The sequence below is a fragment of the Lepus europaeus genome, chromosome 1 (genome assembly GCF_033115175.1).
Source record: "Lepus europaeus isolate LE1 chromosome 1, mLepTim1.pri, whole genome shotgun sequence".
Taxonomy (NCBI): Eukaryota; Metazoa; Chordata; class Mammalia; order Lagomorpha; family Leporidae; genus Lepus; species Lepus europaeus.
The window spans coordinates 177,690,339-177,709,463 of record NC_084827.1 but is presented as its reverse complement, the minus strand read 5'-3'; the positions used below and the strand labels follow the sequence as shown (position 1 = coordinate 177,709,463).

At 53.7% G+C, this 19,125-nt stretch overlaps 1 protein-coding gene across 1 annotated transcript in view; it reads right to left on the bottom strand.

Moving 5' to 3' along the window:
* SAG (S-antigen visual arrestin) overlaps positions 1-18,830 on the bottom strand; it is a 32,594-nt gene extending 13,764 nt beyond the window's left edge. Inside the window, exons 1-8 of the mRNA XM_062197486.1 lie at positions 18,765-18,830; positions 13,644-13,704; positions 9,957-10,001; positions 7,809-8,002; positions 6,168-6,227; positions 2,545-2,621; positions 1,533-1,668; positions 698-782 (exon numbers count right to left, since the gene is read on the bottom strand). Of these exons, the coding sequence (XP_062053470.1) occupies positions 698-782; positions 1,533-1,668; positions 2,545-2,621; positions 6,168-6,227; positions 7,809-8,002; positions 9,957-10,001; positions 13,644-13,704; positions 18,765-18,830 (724 nt within the window). The remainder of the gene's footprint in view (positions 1-697; positions 783-1,532; positions 1,669-2,544; positions 2,622-6,167; positions 6,228-7,808; positions 8,003-9,956; positions 10,002-13,643; positions 13,705-18,764) is intronic.
* Positions 18,831-19,125: the final 295 nt, after the last annotated feature.

Here is a 19,125-nt window from a genome sequence, read left to right as displayed (position 1 = left end):
GGGCTACCTGAGCCACCATCAGTCTGACTTTGTCTCGGCCATCATACTGTCACGTCAAGCACTGGGCTCAGGGGTTCCCTCCACAGGTCACTCTGTCATGCTTTTTATGTGGCCCATACAAGGTCCCACATAAGATCCCTGCACTGTGACGCCTGCAGCCAGCAGGAGGCCCCCTCCCTGCAGTACAGGGTATGGGCCCCGCAGGGCAAGACGGCCGCACTTGGCCATTGACACAGCACTTTCAGATTGGACCTCCCCTTGCAGCCTCACAAACCCCGGACAAAGAGCTACAGCTGGGGAGGCTGGCGGCTTGGACAGCACGAGCCCACAGAGAAGCCCAGTGTGTTCCATCCTGTGCCTTTCCCACTGCACTGAGCCGAGAGGGAAACCCCTGCTCTGGCTTCCCGTGGGGTCTGGCACAGCAGGGCCCTTCCGGAAGGCACGACCGTGGAGAGACAGAGAGATGACTGGTCAGGGCTGTTGTCCCAAGACAAAAGGCAGCACTGTGGGAGCATGAGGTTGGGTGACATGACTTAAGGTCTTTCTCCCTCTAGGGTCCTGTTGCCTATGACAACAGACAAACGGGCAGCTCAACACCCAGACAGGCCTTATCTGACCAGGAGTGACCGTCAGGAGGCAGGACCCGGCTGAGAAATCCTGTAGTCCTCTGCCCTCTAGTTTTGAGAGAAGTTCTTACCTATCACCTTGATCTTCTTCACTGTTTTCTCTGTGTGGTTGGTCACGGTCACGGTCACAGGGATGGGCTCCCCATGGAAATAAGTCTGGAACGGTTAGAGGATCCATCAGAAGAGCAGAGCAGGAGCCAGGGCTTTCCAGGGCCACTTACCCCTTTGGCCTGGAGGGGCACTACCCTATCTTTGAAGGCAGATGAAGGGATAGCCACAGGTTTCCTGCCTAAGGAAGGCTCTGGAATGGGGTTCTAGGGCCCTGTCGGTGCTAGCCGGGGAGGGATCAGGCTTGGGTAGACCGTGAGGTTGTGGGACAGGAGGAGTGGGATGAAAGGAAACTGTTGGAACGCTGAGTGCTGGTGCCCTCCAGCAAGGCCCTGTGGGCAAGCGCGCACACACTCAGGTGCGCACACAGTTGTGCGGGCTATTGACAACATGTATGCATGACCGACGGCTACTGGCCAAGAGGACCAGAGACATCACAGGGGACTTAAATTTCCCAGGGAAGAAAACTATGTAGGACACCACATGTACTGCTGCTATGTTAGTGACTGGGGTCCATGGGGGTGCAGGGCAAAGAAGGCTGGGGTGGGAGTGTGTGTGTAAACCCCTCCCATCTCCACCCTGGGTCCATCAGGATGGACAGTGAGTGCAATGACAGCCAGCTGACCCCACTCTGTGGTCATTGCAAATGCTACAGCTTTCTCTTATGAACAAGTTGACTTGCGACACACTCCACACTTTGGAGGCCGGGGCCAGGGCTGGGGCTGGAGCTGGGGCCGGGGCCGGGGCCGGGGTCGGGGCCGGGGCAGAGCAGGGTTGTGGGGGCAGCAGGTGGGCTACCTCTTTGCTGAGGGACACGGTGAGGTACAGGGGCTTGTCCGACATGAAGAACTGCCAGGCCGCCTCGTTGCGGGGCTGGGGGCCCATCTCCAGGGGAGCGTGCTGCACCTTGCGGATCAGGAGACGCACAGAGCTCCTAGAACAGGGAAGGCCGAGAACACCTGCAGTGAGCCGCGGCTGCAGCCCAGCCTCCAGGCTGTCTCCCCAGGGGCTCTCTTCCCACAGTCACGTTGAGACCCTCAGGAGCGCTGCTGGTGGAGGTGGGAAGCCCTACAGAGGCATGGGACACGGTGTGGGGGCAGCCCTGAAGGCAAGGAGGGATCTGGATTCTGGGCCCTTATCTAGGGAAGGGGAGGGAAGAGGAAGGGAGGGGAGGGGAGGGGAGGGGGAGGGAGGGGAAGGGAGGGGAGGGGAGGGGAGGGAGGGGAGGGGAAGGGAGGGGAAGGGAGGAGAGGGGAGGGGAAGGGGGAGAGGAGGGGAGGGGAGTGGAGGTGAGAATTCTCATCCAGTGGTTCACTGTCCAAACGGCCCACAATGGCTGTGGGGATCTAAGCCAGGAGCCAAGAATTTAATCCAGGTCTCCCACGTGTGTGGCAGGGACCCAGTTGAGCCATCACCGGCTGCCTTCCAAGTGGGCATTAGCGGGAAGCTGCAGGTTAAATCCAGGCACTCCGATGTAACTGACAGGCCTCTGAACCATCAGGCCAAGTGCTCGCTCCACGTACTATATTTTACCATAACAAGAAAAATAATTTTTTCTTTTAAAGAAGAAAATTGAAGAAAAAAAGGAATCTAGAAGCTTCTAGGGGCTTAGAGGAGCCCTTGAGGTTGTGAACTCCTCTGTTATTTTGCTTATTCCCCTTAAATGATCCACCATTGGCCCCCACCCCATGTGGAGATGGTTCATGGCTCTGTCCTTAGCTGTCTTGACTTGGGGCACCATTTTCCTGGCCGGCCCTGCAGGGAGAGCCTGGCACCCCGCAGCCCAGCCCCTCGCCTGCTCCACACTTACTTCTTGGGGATTTTGTCCTCTTCGCTGTCTGTGATGTCGGTAGCGAATGCTTTGACCTCAAAGTCGACCCCACAGCTCTGTTGGGGACAAGAGCAAATAAGCAGTGGTCAGCACCACCCCTGCTGGGAGCTCGATGGGGGGCATGCCTCACATGGGCACGTGATACGGCTCCATAACTTTTCGTCTTGGCCACATCCATTAAGACTAGGTTTAGACGTGTTCCAGTAACTAAGGGATGACACAGCACAAGGAGTGTGCCACGGGCCCAAAGCCCCCAGAGGAAGGGGAGTCGGCCTGCTATGTGTGTCCCTCAGGTGGCTGGGGCCTGCCACCTGCGTGTCCTGGCTGCTCCTGGCCTCCTCCTGCCCCGCACACTTAGTTGTTCTGCTCAGTCACAGCCTGCGTGTGTGATACTAACTTCCTGCCACCTCCAGCAGGTGGACAGCTCACAGGGCCAGCGGGGGGTCCATGGCGGCACCACCTGGAGGTAAACATCCTGACCACAGTGGACGTCTGCTGCTCAAACACAGCTAAGCGTGGCTGGGCAGAAGTGAGTGCTGATAGCTCTTTGGATTTTAAAAAAGAAATTGGAAATGGAATCTGGGGTGAAATATCTCAAACTTTAAATTAGCTAAATTAAAAAAAAAGTGTAGGGGCCGACGCTGTGGCACAGTGGGTTAACTCCCTGGCCTAAAGCACCGGCATCCCACATGGGCACTGGTTTGAATCCCGGCTGCTCCATTTCCGATCCAGCTCTCTGCTATGGCCTGGGACAGCAGTAGAGGATGGCCCAAGTCCTTGGGCCCCTGCACCCATGTGGGAGACCCAGAAGAAGCTCCTGGCTCCTGGCTTCGGATTGGCACAGCTCTGGCCGTTGCGGCCAATTGGGGAGTGAACCATCGGATGGAAGACCTCTCTCTCTCTCTCTCTCTCTGCCTTTCCTCTCTCTCTGTGTAACTCTGACTTTCAAATAAATAAAGAAATTAAAAAAAAAAAGTGTATGCATTGCTTGGGTGGAACAAATGCATCTCCCTGCGAACTTGAGCTCTCAAGCCCTCAAGCCACAGGGTGTGAATTTCTTAGACTCTTGCCCAAGCCTCCATGATCTCACTCATTTCTGAGCACCAAGACACAAGCAGGGGGTCCCGCACTGTGGTAAAGCCGCCACCTGCAGTGACGGCACCCTACATGAGCGCAGGTTCGAGACTCGGCTGCTCCACTTCTGATCCAGCTCTCTGCTATGGCCTGGGAAAGCAGAAGATGGCCCAAGTGCTTGGGCCCCTACACCCCATGTGGGAGACCTGGAAGAAGCTCTTGGCTCCTGGCTTTGGATCGGCCCAGCTCCAGCTGTTGCAGCCATTTGGGGAGTGAACCAGTGGATGGAAGACCTCTCTCTTTCTGCCTTTGCCTCTCTGTAACTCTGCCTTCCAAATAAATAAATAAATCTTAGAAAAAAAAAAAAAAGACACATGCAGGGTGCAGAGAGCCAAAGGTGGACATGAGACTGCCCTTCTCCACCTGCCTAGAGAGGAAAAGTGGAGTTAGCAAGGGCCATGGAGCCAGCTGTGTCACAGGTGACATGGAAGCCATAGATGCATTGGTTTCATAACCATGAAATCAGGGCAATTCTATGCCCTGGGTTAAAAATAAGCACACATCATTACCTGCAATTACCCAGGCCTGTTCACCTGTGCCTCCCTGCTCTCTCACCCACCTCATCACCTGCTGCCACTGCTCCACTCTGCCCTGTCCTACAGGGACGCAGCTCTGCGGCAGGCAGCCTCTCTCCATGGGGACCTGCTGTGCCTGCTTCCCAAATGCTTCCCCCTCCTCTGCACATCCTCCCACACACAAAGGCTGTGCCACCTGTACCATTTGTCAGGCTACACAATGCACGATGCATTGGTATAGGGTATTAACCTCACAGTCTACTGTGCATCATAGATAACACATTATATACTCTATAGGATTATATTACAGATAACACATACCCTATGTACTCTACAATATACACTATATTGCATGATGTATATTATGTTGCACATATAACATCTGTATATATGTACATGACAGCTTGTGTAAGCATATAAAGCAGAATGCATAAATATTAAATTATAAATAATATAATCAATATTACATATATCAATATTGCATATTATATATAATGATACAGGTAATTGTATGACATGATCATTATGTAATTGTATGATGTGTAGTTATGTATGTTACTATATGTAGATGTGATTGCATGACATACAACCATTATATACCATGTGATATACAATATCAATACAATACAGGGGCTCCTCCACACACCCCCTGTGCAGAGCACACAGACACTCACCCCTCCCTCGGCCTTGGGCCAGGGCACCCCCTTCCCCACAGCCCTCCTGTGCCTCTTCTGAAACAGGTGGCTCTCTGGCTGGTGCAGCAAGAACCCGCCTCCCGGGCCTCTCTGAAAGAACACTGCCAGACCTGACCGGTTGGGGCTATGCTCCCCTTAGCTCCCTGCCCCTCCTGTAGTGACCTGGTCTCCCCCCAAAATCCCTGCTCCCCGGGACCTGTGGCTGTCAGAAATGTTTCAGGAGTGGGGTTTCTAACATGGCCCATAAAGCAGACACACGTGTGAAATGACTCTCGTCACGTGGTGGTTAGCGTCGCTACACACGATGCACTTAGAGACTTCCCACCGCATGGACTTCACAGACCATGCTCCCTACTCACACGCACTGTCCTGGCCCTCGGCACGGTCCAGCACCGCCCCTGCGTATCCCTCACGGAGACCCGTGCCCTCGGCTGGCACCTCTTACCTCTCCAGCTGCTTCCTCCTGCACCCCAGACTCCGGCGCTCTCAGGGGCTGCAATCCGCGGATCCCAGCACCTGTCCTCTCTCCGCACGGCCCCCTCCCTCCCTCTGGCCGAGACCCTGGTCCACCCCGGTCACTCATTGCTCGCACACACTCAGCTCCTTTGCTTCTCTCCCTCTTCAGAGCACTGGCTGCACCAACCACGATCCCATTCTCAACAGTGGCCATGGTGACCCCCTGGAGATCTAAGTTGCAACCTGTCATTCGGAGCCTGCCAGTGGCTCCGGTTTCGTTCAGGCAAAAACCCAAGTCCCTGGGACGCTCTGCAAGGCCTTTGGTGATCCGGCTGCACTCCCTTTTCACTCTGAACTTGGCTTCCCCGCCCCCCACCACTTGCAGTGCCCTTGCTGCCCTGGACACAGGAGGTGAGGGAGCTACCTCTGGCTGGAAAGCTCTCTGCGGGGAGAACAGGGCTGGCTCCTCTGCCCTATCAGAGAGACCTTTAAGCATCCCGATCAAACACCCCCCACGACCCCAGCAACGCCTCTACCTTCTGCTCCCAGCGTCTGTAGGTCTGCAGCCGTGGGGCTACTAGTTATCTGGTTTCTGCCTGTGGCTCTGCATTAATAGGTGAGGCCTATGAGGCTGGGTCTCTCTTGTTTTTTTTTTTTTTTTTCCTTCACAGTTAATATTTGCTGAAGGCAAGTAGTAGGGTCCCAAGGGGTCTTCATGCTGGTTTCTCCATCTCTGTGTATGTTGGAACTTTTCCGTGATAAAAGGCTATTGTTGAAGAGCAACTGCATGGCACAAACTCACCTTGCCTACATCCTGGGGAGCTGGCTGCAGCATCACTGAACAGGGCAAGTAGTCAGGGAACTGTAGGGAGAACAAAGGAGGCAGATCACTTCTTTCAGAGGGGCTTGCTCAAAGTGTGACGTATAATGACCACACAAAAGTGGAAAACTGACACGATAAGCAAGGAAACAGAAAAGACGACTTCTGACAGGCAGATTACCATGACCATCAGCGAGCAGGTGCACACTCCCCACGTGCACAACCCAGGTCAATGACTGCACACATGGCTGCACGCTTTCCAGTAACGGGACCAAATGGCGCGCCCACGTCCTGCCGTCTGCTTTGCGAGCTTCACGAGCCCCAGCCCTGGTCAGAGGCCATCAGGACCCTTTCCCCAGGCGTGAGGAGGGGTCTGCACCACTGTTTTTAGGGCTTCTATTGTGCGTGCTTAAGCTAGCCAATGGTCTTTATGCTTTTGCCACTGTAAACAACGCTCCAGGGAAGGTCCGCCTTCGGACACCTCAGCGCCACTGCAGCCGAATAATTCCATAGGCTGCATCGCTGGAGAACAAACTGTCAGGTCAAGGTCACATTTTTTTTTAAAAAATATTTTTGATACATTATTTTGATACATTTGATAATGTTTTTGATACACGCTGTCACTCTGAGGACAGGTGACCAAAATTCCAACGCAGGTGCATGGGGAGCACCCAAAACTGTAACTTTTTTTTTTAAGTGATTTTATTTGTATAAGTTGTGGTGACATGAAATCGACCTTTTTCAGTGTGGAGTTGTGGGGCACCAAGTGCCTTCCTGTCCCTCCACAACGATCACTTCCATGCACCTCCAGAGCTGTCACCCTCCCAAATGGACACTCCACAGCCAGGAGGCCCGGACTCCCCCTCCCTTGTCCCCCGCCCCGGGAAGCACTCTTCTTTCCGTCTCAGTGAGTCTGCCGCCCAGGTACCAGCTACAGGCACAATCACACAGTCTGTGCTGTGTGTCTGGCTCCGTCCATGCTGCCCGGGGCCCTCAGGGTTCATGCTAGTTGTAGCATGTGCGGGAACTTCATTCCCTTTTAGGGCTGACTCACGTGACCCTAAGAGTTATATGATCTTAAGACAAATAAACACGCTAGTAAAGCAGGTGCATGGCTTCCCCGTGCCAAGCTCACGCCCACACCATCACGGAGCCAGACTTCATGGCGTGAGACATGCGGCTCAGGAGAGGCAGAGGCTGTAGCTCCCATGATCCAGTGAGCTGTGGACTAAGCTAAGACCAAGTCTTAACTCTCTGAGATCTGCTGTACACCCTGCTTGGGACTGCCCCGGGGCCAAACGAGGGAGGCTTCTGTGAGCCTTCTTTTTATAGCTGAGCAGGCAAAGGAACCACACACGCTCGTGTAATTAGGCAGTGAGATGAAGGGCACTATTTAAACGGTAGGTTGAAACGGTGCTGGCCAAGCTAAGAGCCTGTTTTTGAGGACTTAAAAAAAGACAATCACAGGCCGTGCAATCTAAAATTTCTTTCCAGGGTGCAATTTACAGGCCCAAAGATGCAAAGCCCCCCTCTCTCCCCTTCCCTTTGCTCCTCTCCCCTTCCAAGGTGCTGTGGGTGAAGGAAGTGGGGCCAGGGGAGCGGGCGAGGCCAGGCGTCACCCACCGTGAGCAGAAAGGGGTACGTGTTGCTCCCCAGCTTCTTGAGCAGGCTCTCCTGCAGCTTGGTGGGGGCGCTCGAGGCACCCACTGGAGGGTACACCTGGACCCGGGAGAAGTACAGGTCCCTGCGGAAGGTCAGGCCGATCACGTCGATGTCCTCCTGGCCGTAGCGGAAGGCGCAGGTCAGAGAGACGAACACTGGGAAGAAGATGCAGAGAGCATTGGACTGGGTCCCCTTGGCCTGGCGCCCACTGTCACTGAGTGCACGGGGACTGGGGGGTGGGGAGCGACCCACAGTCCTGTTGGCCACAGGTTTCCCACATTTAGCACCTGCTGGGGGTGGGATCCGAAACAGCCCCACTACCCAGCTGCTCCACACATTCATGGAGAATCAGCACCTTCCCTAGGGGGCGAGATCATTGCTCTAACGGCTGTCAGAGGACCGGGGGGTGTCTTCCTTCCAGCCTCCTTATTTTGCCGGGATGGTTGGGATCTGTGGGCAGAGAGCACGGTGTGTCCACCTGCTCCACTTTCCTCTGCGCTTCTGCCCCGGCCCCATCACGCACCAGCTTAGGGACCTCGGGACGTGCGGAAACAGTGTCGTGCCATTCCAGCTCTGGAGGGCAGGATGTGCCCAGGGAGTTAAGGCTGAAGGTGAGAAAGAGGCGAACAGTGCTCCGGAGAGCTGCGTGCGAGGCTGACCCAGCACCCGGGAGGGACTCCCGGGCCCCGAGGGGAGATGACGCCCAGCCAGGAAATGTGCAGTGACAATGACAAATTTCCTTGCATGTTGTTCTGAAGCTCAGCAAGTGTTCTCTAAATCACCACTTCTGAACATTCCATGGGATTAAAGACCTCGACTGTGCCCGCCGTGGACCGAGAGCACGGTAGGAAAGTTCCCCCGTGGGTTGGACTGCTTGCCGTTGTCTTCACTGTGGGAAGAGTGTGTTCCTCAGAGGTGAAGCATGTCAGAAGCCACACATCCAAGTATTTGCTGGCTGTTCCTGGGGGCTTTGTCAGCCCCAGGTGTAACTGCCCCTCACCGCTAAGGGCCGAGCACCTGCCCAGCCCTCGTCCAAGGTCAGGGTGACAAAGGGGCTCCACAATGATCTAGTTTTCCACCTGCCCTCACCAGGCACTGGCCTTCCCCTCTCTGCAGGGCTCAGGGCAGAGAAGAGCAGGGCACTCAGGAGGAGGGGAGATGCCACAGACCGGGTGGAGGTTTGGCCCCGTTTCTGCCATGTCCCCTTCACTGCCAATGGCCCCACACCTGACTCGTCCCAGCAGGCAGATCCAGGTTAGGAACAACTCTCTGTGATGAGCAGTACAGCCACTCAAAAGACTTAGAATGGAATATTTAGAATATTTAGAAGGGAGTGGAGTTAATGACATTGGTCCTAAGGATAACTCGAATCTGCCCCAATTCATTTATGAGACTGTTATCAGTAACAAGTGGCTCGCCGTGCACATCACAGCCAAGAGAGGTTTCCTAGGGTGCTGTGATACCATGGTTCAAAAGCACTGAGTAAACATAAAAAGAAATTCTGGGGGTGGCTGTCTGGCACAGTGTCCATGTCCCGTATCGGAGCCCCCTGGTTGGAGACCCATCCAGCCCCCTGCTAATGTGCGTGCCGGGAGGCAGCAGATGGCTCAAGCACGTGGGTCTCTGTCACCCACATCGGAGACCTGGATTGAGTTCCAGGCTCTTGGCTTCAGCCTGGCCCAGCCCTGGCTGTTGTAGGCACTTTGGGAGTGAACTGGTAGGTGGAGACTCTTGCTCTCTCTCTCTTATAAATAAATAAATAAGCAAGCAAGCAAGCAAATAATAAAATCTGGGTGTCACTCCTCTTGCCTTCTAGATACAACCACCAAGGAGCTGTCCAGGGTTTGCTGCTGGCCTAGCATCACATGATGCAGGAACAAGCACACAGGTGATGGAGTGAACAGATGTGGGCTCGGACTTGGTCTGCCAGGTCACCTATTGGCCACCCTGGAGAAAGGCTCAGCTGTGATGTGGAGAGGACGGGGAAACAGGCCTGGTCCCGAGTGCATGTGTGAGAGAGAGTGGCCAGCTGCCTGCCTCGTCCCTCCCGACACACAAAGGCCTCCCTCCCAGAGTCAGCCGGGAGGCTGGGCCCCTACTCCACCTCACCTTTCTTTCCTTTCACAAGCTCAGGATCAATCAGAACGACACCGTCTAAATGAAAAGAGGCAGAGAAGAACAAGGATGAGATGGAAGAAACCAGAGCCTTCTTAGAAAACAAGTTTTCATTGTACCTTGTGGTCCATATTCATGACCCAACAGTTAAAGTGAGAAGTTAGGCACAGGGAAGGCATCAGGATTAAGCACGTACTAATCAACTGAATAGCTACTTATTACTCCATTGAATAGATGTACCACATATTAACCAACCCTATTAGGAAGGTTTTGAATCTTCCCCATTATAATTAATATTGTGATGAACATCTTTATACATAAATATTTATCTCTCTCCATAACTTTTTTAGGAATTCATCAAATTTATTTTTTTAATTAATTAATTTATTTGGGAGGCAGAGTTTTATATATATATATATAGAGAGAGATCTTCCATCCACTGGTTTACTTCCCAAATGGCCACAATAGCCAGAGCTAGGCCAATCCAAAGCCAGGAGCTTCTTCCAGGTCTCCCACATGGGTACAGGGGCCCAAGCACTTAGGCCGTCTTCCACTACTTTCCCAGGCCATTAGCAGAGAGCTGGATTGGAAGAGGAGCAGCTGGGACACAAACCGGCACCCATATGGGACGTTGACGCGCAGGCAGAGGCTCAAAATACTATGCCACAGCGCCGTCCCCCTCTCCATGACTTTTTTAAAAATAAACTACAGGGACGGGCGTTGTGGCACAGGGGGTTACGCCACCACTTGTGACTCTGGTATCTGTGTCAGCAGATGGAGGATCTCTGGCTCCCTCCCTCTCTCTGTTGTTCTGCTTTTCAAAGAAAGTAATAAATAAATCTTTAACAAAAACAACAACAAAAACTAGGAAACTGACTTGGGTACAATGTGCAGCTGTGGTTCCATGTCACTTCGTCACTGCAATCCAGACACAGAACGATACCATCAGCCCCTAACAGTCACACCCACCTCCCATTCCCATGACTCATCTGTTTCCTTTTTTTTAAAGATTTATTTATTAATTTGAAAGTCAGAGTTACACACACAGAGAGAGAGAGAGAGAGAGAGAGAGAGAGAGAGAGGGAGAGAGAGAGAGGGAGAGAGAGAGGTCTCCATCTGCTGGTTCACTCGCCAACTGGCCACAATGGCCGGAGCTGTGCTGATCCGAAGCCAGGAGCCAGGAGCTTCCTCTGGGTCTCCCACATGGGTGGGTGCAGAGGCCCAAGCACTTGGGCCATCTTCTACTGCTTTCCCAGGCCATAGCAGAGAGCTGGATCAGAAGTGGAGCAGCTGGGTCTTGAACTGGCGCCCGTATGGGATGCCAGCGATTCAGGCCGGGACGTTAACCCACTGTGCCACAGCACTGGCCCCATCAGTTGTCCTTTTTCACTGCTGAGTCCTATTCCATGGTACATACGCCCACAGTGTGTTTCACCTTATTCACTCTTTGGAGGGACTTTTTGCTTCCTTCTAGAATGAAGCTATTCTATCAGGAATAAAATTGCTGTGAGAAATCAGGCAATATAGGTCCGTGTGGGAGACCTAGATTGAGTCTCTGACTTCCGGTTTTGGACCAAGCCAACCAGAGCTGTTGCAGGTGTTTGGGGAATGAACCAGCAGATGGGAGCTCTTTCCCTGTAACTCTCTGCTTCTCAGATATATATATAAAAATATATATTTTTTTAATTTTTATTTTTTGCCAGGCAGAGTTAGACAGTGAGAGAGAGAGACAGAGAGAGACTGTGATAGAGAGAGAGATAGAAAAGTCTTCCTTCTGTTGGTTCACCCACCAAATAGCCGCTATGGCTGGCACGCTACACCGATCCGAAGCCAGGAGCCAGATGCTTCTCCTGGTCTCCCATGCGGGTGCAGGGCCCAAGGACTTGGGCCATCCTCCACTGCCTTCCTGGGCCACAGCAGAGAGCTGGACTGGAAGAGGAGCAACCGGAACAGAATCCGGCGCCCCAACCAGGACTAGAACCCAGGGTGCCGGCACCGCAGGCGGAGGATTAGCCTACTGAGCCACAGCGCCAGCCTAAAAATCTATTTTAAAGTATGCTCACTTAAGTCTGGAATTGTAAATGTACTTGTGATCAATATACTGCAAGATATCTGTGTGTGGATCTAAGTTTTCATTCTCTGGGATGAATACAATTGTCGGTCAGACGGTCAGCTCGTGTATCATTTACTAAACAACTTCCAACCTCTTCCAGAGTGGCTCTTCCGTCTCCCACTCCCGCCGGCCTCGGACCAGCGTCCATCAGCCTTTGGTGCTGTCGCTGCCTTTTCATGCAGCCATTCCGACAGGTGTGTGGTGACAGCTGCTGTGGCCCCCACGTGGGCCTCCCCGGGCTGCTGCTTCCGCACGTGCTTATCTGTCAGCCAAGTGTCTTCTCCGATGAAATTGTTCTTTGTGTCTCCGGCCCATTCTCTCATTGGATTTGTCTTTTGTTTTCTTTCTGTAATTGCTGAGTTCCGAGGTTCTTTGTATGTTCTAGAAATGAGCCCTTTGGTCCTCACTCTGAACTTGTTTCCAATCAGCCAGTAGCAGCTCACTGAGGTTTTAATTTGCATTTTTTCCAGTTAGATCATGAGTGGGGCTGAGTTTTTTTTTTTTTATATTTATTTACTGTTTTTTTGAAATGTAGAGTTAGAGAGAGGGAGAGAGGGGCCAGCACCGTGGCACACTAGACTAATCCTCTGCCTGTGGCGCCAGCATCTCATATAGACGACAGTTCTAGTCCCGGCTGCTCCTCTTCTAGACCAGCTCTCTGCTGTGGCCTGGGAAAGCAGTAGAAGATGACCCAAGTGCTTGGGCCCCTGCACCCGCATGGGAGACCAGGAAGAAGCTCCTGGTTCCTGGTTTTGGATCGGTGCAGCGCCAGCCGTAGTGGCCATTTGGGTAGTGAACCAACGGAAGAAGACCTTTCTGTCTCTCTCTCTCACTGTCTGTAACTCTACCTGTCAAATAAATAAATATTAAAAAAAAGAGAGACAGAGACAGAGAGATCATCCATTTGCTGGTTCACTCTAGATGGCCACAAAGGCCAGGGCTAGGGCAGGCTGAAGCCAGGAGCCAGGAGCTTCATCTGGGTCTTTCACGTGCGTAGCAGGAGCCCAAACACTTGGGCCATCTTCCACTGTGTTTCCGGGTCATTAGCAGGGAGCTGGATCAGAAGTGGGGAAGCCAGGATTTGAACCAGTGCTCACATGGGATGCCGGTGCCACAGGTGGTGGCTTAACTTGCTGTGTCACAGCACTACCCCAAAGCTGAGTTTTTAAAATATCAAACTCGCAGTTGTATGTTGACTTAAAAGAAAACCAGTGTGAAAATTTAACTACAGGTGCCAGCATTGTGGTGTAGTGGGTTAACCTGCCACCTGTGACACTGGCATCCTATATGAGCACCGGTTCAAGGCCCAGTTCTTCTGTTTCCAATCCAGCTTCCTACTAATGTCCCTTCAGTGGAAGATCGCCCAAGGACTTGGGAGACCTGGATGAGTTCCAGGCTCTTGACTTTGGCCTGGCCCAGCCTGACCATGGACATTTGGGGAGTGACCCAGCTGATCGCAGATGTCTTTCTGTCTCTCCCTCTCTCTCAGTCCCTGCCTTTCAACTAAATAAACAAATCTTTATATTAAAAAAAAAAAAAAGGAAAATTCGGCTCCGCAGTCTACTCACCCACAGGCTCCACTTTGTTGATATGGTCTACATAGTCTCTCTTCCCCAGGTAGATGGTCACCTGCGGGAAGAATGGGAGTTGCTTTGTGAGTGGTTAAAGAACGCTGATCTAAGGCATTCATGTTAGAGACCAGCAGCCACCACTGCTTGGCAAGAGGAGCCCCTCTGCTCTGCAGTCTCCGCCATTTTCTCTCTCCCAGCTTGGCTGCGGGCAGAGGGCGTAAGGTAAGGTGCGCTCTGTCCTCTGCCTCATTTACCTGCCCCCAGCCCCTTGGATGGTCAGGGGCTCCCTCTTCTCTCCTCTTTTCCCCCATCGAGCTGAAATGACCAGGACGTCGCTGGGTTAACTGATGATATTTGGGAGGAAAGCTACCCCTGGGCCATGAGGCTCCTCCCACCCACTTGCCTCCTTCCAGCTGTGGAGCCAAAGCTCTCCCCTCCTTGTTACAACATTGCTGCGCTGAGCAAAGAGGCGGGGGTTCTGTGGAGTCCCCGAAACCTCCCCTGGTGGCTTCGGCCCCGGGAGACCTGAACCGCTGCTCTGAGGAAGCGGGGGTCAGCGCTGGTGGAGACAGGTAGCTGTGGTCTCAGCCCTTGTCCTGCCTGTTCTGGGCTTTATCCCACACTGTGGGAGAGCCTGGTCTGGGGTCCCCACTGCTCACTGTGTTGGCCTTGGACTGAGTGCCTGGGGGCGAGGACTCAGACTGTGCCATCACAGCTGTGCTGGGCAGAATTTGGTGCACAAAGCAGTCCGACAGGTGTTTGCCAAGTGCACCAGGAACCAGAGAGGCACCCTGGCTGCCCCTTTTCCCTAAGCCTCTCCAGTGTAGATTTCCATGAACATGAACAATCATTTCGGGGGCATTACGTCATCTCCGGTACTCCACCCCCTCCTGACTTCACATCAGACGTGCCAAAGTTGAGTCCCCGTGCCTATGAGGTTATTTACGTGACTGATGTTGAAGTGATGTTGAAGGCCACCAGAACTCTGGTTACCCACGGGAAACTTGATAAACCCAGGGCACAGCGCATGCTGGAGGCCTCAGAGGCCTGGTGGCACTGATGAAGACGCACACTGTGAGGTGCTCCCAGGGTTGCACGTGCCTGCTCCCCCAACACCGTGGGTCAGACACCCTCCAGGCCCACCCTGCACCCTGGGAGCTGCCCCGAGCAAATCACCCTGCTGGATTCCTGGCCTTCTGCTCACAGGTGAGGTGGGCCAGGTGCTGAGAGAGGGAGGGGGGAGCAGATGTTTGTCGCCTCTCTGTGGGATCTCGGCTTCCGGCAGAGGCCTGCAGGGAGACACCGGCGCCCAGCTGCTACTAGCCCGGGTGTGTTGTGTTGAGCATTTTCTTTCTGGCTCTTCCATGCCTGCTGTACCTTCGTAAGTAGCCCCTTTTGCAAACTCTCCCCAAATTCACCTGCTTGGAGGGTGCCACCTGCCTTCTGGGAGTGCTAGCACATTGTGGCCTGACCGGGGGCCGCATGCTGGTGTCTCGGGGAATATCATCCAGCTGACAAGGTTGTTACCTCTCCGCCCCTCTATGTCTGGGGCTCAGACCACGACAGCTCTGCCATCGCCCCCCAAACATCACAGATTTGTGCCTCTGTTCCCGTGTTTCTGAAGCAGGGAAGGGCCTCCTGCCACTCTCTACCTGGGCGACCTGTACTGCAGTTGGCACTGCCCTGCCCAGCACTGCCCACACGACATTTTGGCCATGTTTGCGGAGCCGTCTCTTGCTAGTCTCTGAGTCCCACGATGCAGACAGGAGCTGCTTTCTTTTTTCTTTCTTTCTTTCTTTTTTTTTTTTGACAGGGAGAGTGGATAGAGAGAGAGAGAGAGACAGAGAGAAAGGTCTTCCTTTTTGTCGTTGGTTCACCCTCCAATGGCCGCTGCGGCCAGTGCATCTCGCTGATCCAAAGCCAGGAGCCAGGTACTTCTCCTGGTCTCCCATGGGGTGCAGGGCCCAAGCACTTGGGCCATCCTCCACTGCACTCCCGGGCCATAGCAGAGAGCTGGCCTGGAAGAGGGGCAACCGGGACAGAATCCGGCGCCCCAACCGGGACTAGAACCCAGTATGCCGGCGCCGCAAGGCAGAGGATTAGCCTGTTAAGCCACGGCGCCAGCCAGGAGCTGCTTTCATTCCTCCCATGCCCTGGCATGGAGGCCCCTGCAGCTCTATGGGGCCCTGGGGATAGCAACCAAACAAGGCATCTCCTGGGCCTGCTAGGTCCCCACTCTTTGGTTTGGGAAAATGCCAGGGAAGAGGTGGATGAGGAGGGAGCCTCTGGGGAGGGGGAGGGACAGAGAGCCAAGGCTCTTCCTTCCAGACAAGGCTGCCTCTGCAGAGACCCAAGGGCCACATTTCAGCCGGGGTGGGGGGATGGTGAGGGGCGCTCTCTGAACACAAGACCAACATACGCAAAGCTCAGAGCCAAGGCAGCGCTTCAGAACTGCCCATGGCCTACCTGGCTGGCGAGTGGCCACCCTGTATGGATGTAGGCTGATGCCAGAAAGGGTCTTACAGGGCCGGACCCCAGGGAGTCTGGGGAGACCAAGAAACATGGTAAGCAGGAGGCAATGAGACAGCTGCAAGGCCTTAGCAGGTCTGTGCTCACCAGGTGTTCACTGAAGCACCATGCTCTGTTTCATTTAATCCTCACAACGTCTCCGTGAGATAGGAGCTAGCCCCGTCTTCCAGAGAACACTGGGCTTGGCTCATAGACAACAGGGTGGCTCGGGGGAAAGCCCACATGGCAGCCTGATCGTGGCTGGGAGGAGAGAAGACAGAAGTGCAGGTGGCAGGAAGAGGGGCGGGGGGTGGAGAGGCTGTTTTCTTCTCTTTCAAGCTTTGCCTGTGAGAAGAGCCAGAAAGGGGATAGGGCCAGGAGCCTGGGGTGGGGGTAGGGTGGTGGTTGTTTTTTAAGATGCCCAAGGTCAGGGGCTTGTTTTTCTGCTTAGGCAGGAAAGAGAGAGAGAGAGAGAGAGAGAGAGAGAGAGGCAGGCTACCACAATGGTCAAAGCAGGGAGATGCTGAAGGTGTAGGCCCCTGGGCAGGTGGTGGCCCAGGAGACCCAGCGTGTGAGTGGCAGGAGGGGGACCACAGGAGCAGGCAGAGAAGTGGGAGGCGCCATGTGAGATGGTAGCAGCCAGCTGAGGGCCCACCCTACAGCCATGTGCCCCCTCTTCCTGGATAAAAGTTGCCCACCGTGTTCAGGTCCACCAGCCTCCATGAGGCCCTGCACTAGGAGGTGGCCCCTGTGCAGCGGCTCTTGATTGGCCTGATCCAATTATGACCTTCCCATTCCATTGGCCCGGAATCGGTTGAGGGTGGGCATACAAACAGGTCTTGATTGATTAACTAAAGTCTGGGAAGGAGCTTCCGCCCCTGAGGGGGGTCCCCAGGAAGCCATAGCCTCCCCCTTCTTTGGATGCTGTCTAGTGAGGTGGGGCACCCGGAGCAGGGGTGCCCCTGATCCCACCGCACCAGCTCGGGGACCAAGAAGTCACAGCAGAGGTCAGAGATGAGAGACTCCCAGAGACGTGGGAACAGAGCCCCAGCACGCCATGCCGGGAGCGGTACAGAGGAGGAGGTTGAAATGACGCGAATCCATGAGTCATGGATGAGCTTTTCAAAAGAGTTCTAACAGCTCTAAATGTCTTGGTCCAAGGGATGTCTACATAGGTGTCAGGAGAAAAAGCAGCTTGTCTCCTCTTCTGCCAGGAGTCAAGATAAAGTGCACGGGGAAGACACAGCCGGGGAAAGAACTTGGAGTGGGAAAGGCTAGGGGGGCACCCAACTTGTCACCCCAATTCCCCAGCTTAGAAAGCAGAGGGAGGCTGGAGCTGTGGCATAGTGGGTAAAGCTGCTGCCTGCAGTATAGGCATTCCCTATGGGCGCTGGTTCAAGTCCTGGCTGCTCTAGTTCCAATCCAGCTCGCTGCTAATGCGCCTGGGAAAGCAGTAGAGGATGGCCCAAATGCTTGGGCCCCTGCACCCACGTGGGAGACCTGGAAGAAGCTCCTGGCTCCTGGCATCAGATCAGCCCAGTTCTGGCCATTGTGACCAACTGGGGAGTGAACCAGTGGATGGAAGACTTCTCTCTGTCTCTGTAACTCTGTCTTTCAAATAAATAAATTTTTTTAAAAAAAAGGAAACCGAAAGGAGAGGGCAGAGAGAGAGAATGTGTGCAAAGCTTACTGCGTGGCACAGTAAGGACAGGAGGGTTTTTGCTGGGCCCACATGAACCTCAGAAGTGAGCTGGAAGAATGATCAAGCGCTCACTACCCAGTACTGCAGCCACCAGTCACAGGAGGTGATGGGCCCTTGGAGTACAGCCACTCCAAATTGCCATGGGCTGCAAATGTAAAACGCGCACCAGACCTCAATGACTCAGTACAGGAACATAAGATGTGTCACCAATAATTTTTACATTGTTTACATTGAAATGATAGTTTGGGTGGATAGATTGGGTTAAATAAAATTAAGATGAATTCCATCAGTTTCTTCTTTAATATAGCTACTGGGAAATTTAAAACTCCCTGGGTGGCTTGTGTCGGATGGTGCCTACCTAGGCTGTCAATGCTGGAGAAATCATTGAGTGGGGGCAAGGAACCCCCACTCCCTCTTTTAGCTCCCCCATGCCAGGAAGTTCATGGGCAAAGCTAGGTCATCCAGTGTGCCCCTGGACAGTGGTGGAGAGGGAGCCAGCCGGGCAAGTTCCCTTATCCTATGGTCCCGAAGGGCCACCTGAGGTCTGGGACGTGGGAGAGAGGGAGGTGTGCAGAGAGGAAAGAGGTCCATGTCTCACTGATCCAGCATCTGAGCTTTCCCCAGAGACAGGAGCTGACGGGCAAAGGCCCAGCGAGCCTCAGGTCTGGACATAGTCAGTCCCGGCTTCAGGGCCGCCTAGCAGGAGAGCTACAGCAACTGAGGGATTAGGAGGGAACGAGAGCAAGGTCTTGGGGAGATGGGAGAGAGGCTGTATTTCTGCACTTGACTCGCTCGCTTCTGTCTCATCAATGGTCCACTGCAACAGACACAGAGCTTCCCGGACCTCAGAGGGTACTGATCTCGATCTTAGCACTTCCTCAATTCCCACTCACTGCTGGGCCACTTACCGATTTGTCCCGGGAGATCTTCTTGAAGATAACATGGGACTTGCTGCTCTTTGCGCTGGCTGCCATGTTGTCTGTCGCTGGCAGCTTCTTCCACTGTCGACTGCAGGTCAGGTGTTAGAGGGCTGGGCAAAAGTGAGACAATCCAACATATGAAGTCAAGAACAGCACAGCCATTGGCCACTTCCATCCACCTACTGCAACATCCATGCTGGACTAAATGAGGTCTTTGTTTAGGTTGTATTTTATTGTGGTCTCAACTCTTCTCCCCACCCCCCCACAATGTGTTTTATTTTTCTAAGCCTTAAACACTTCTTAATAAACTTCCCCAGGAAGTCCTGCTACATTCCAACAAGAAGGTGCT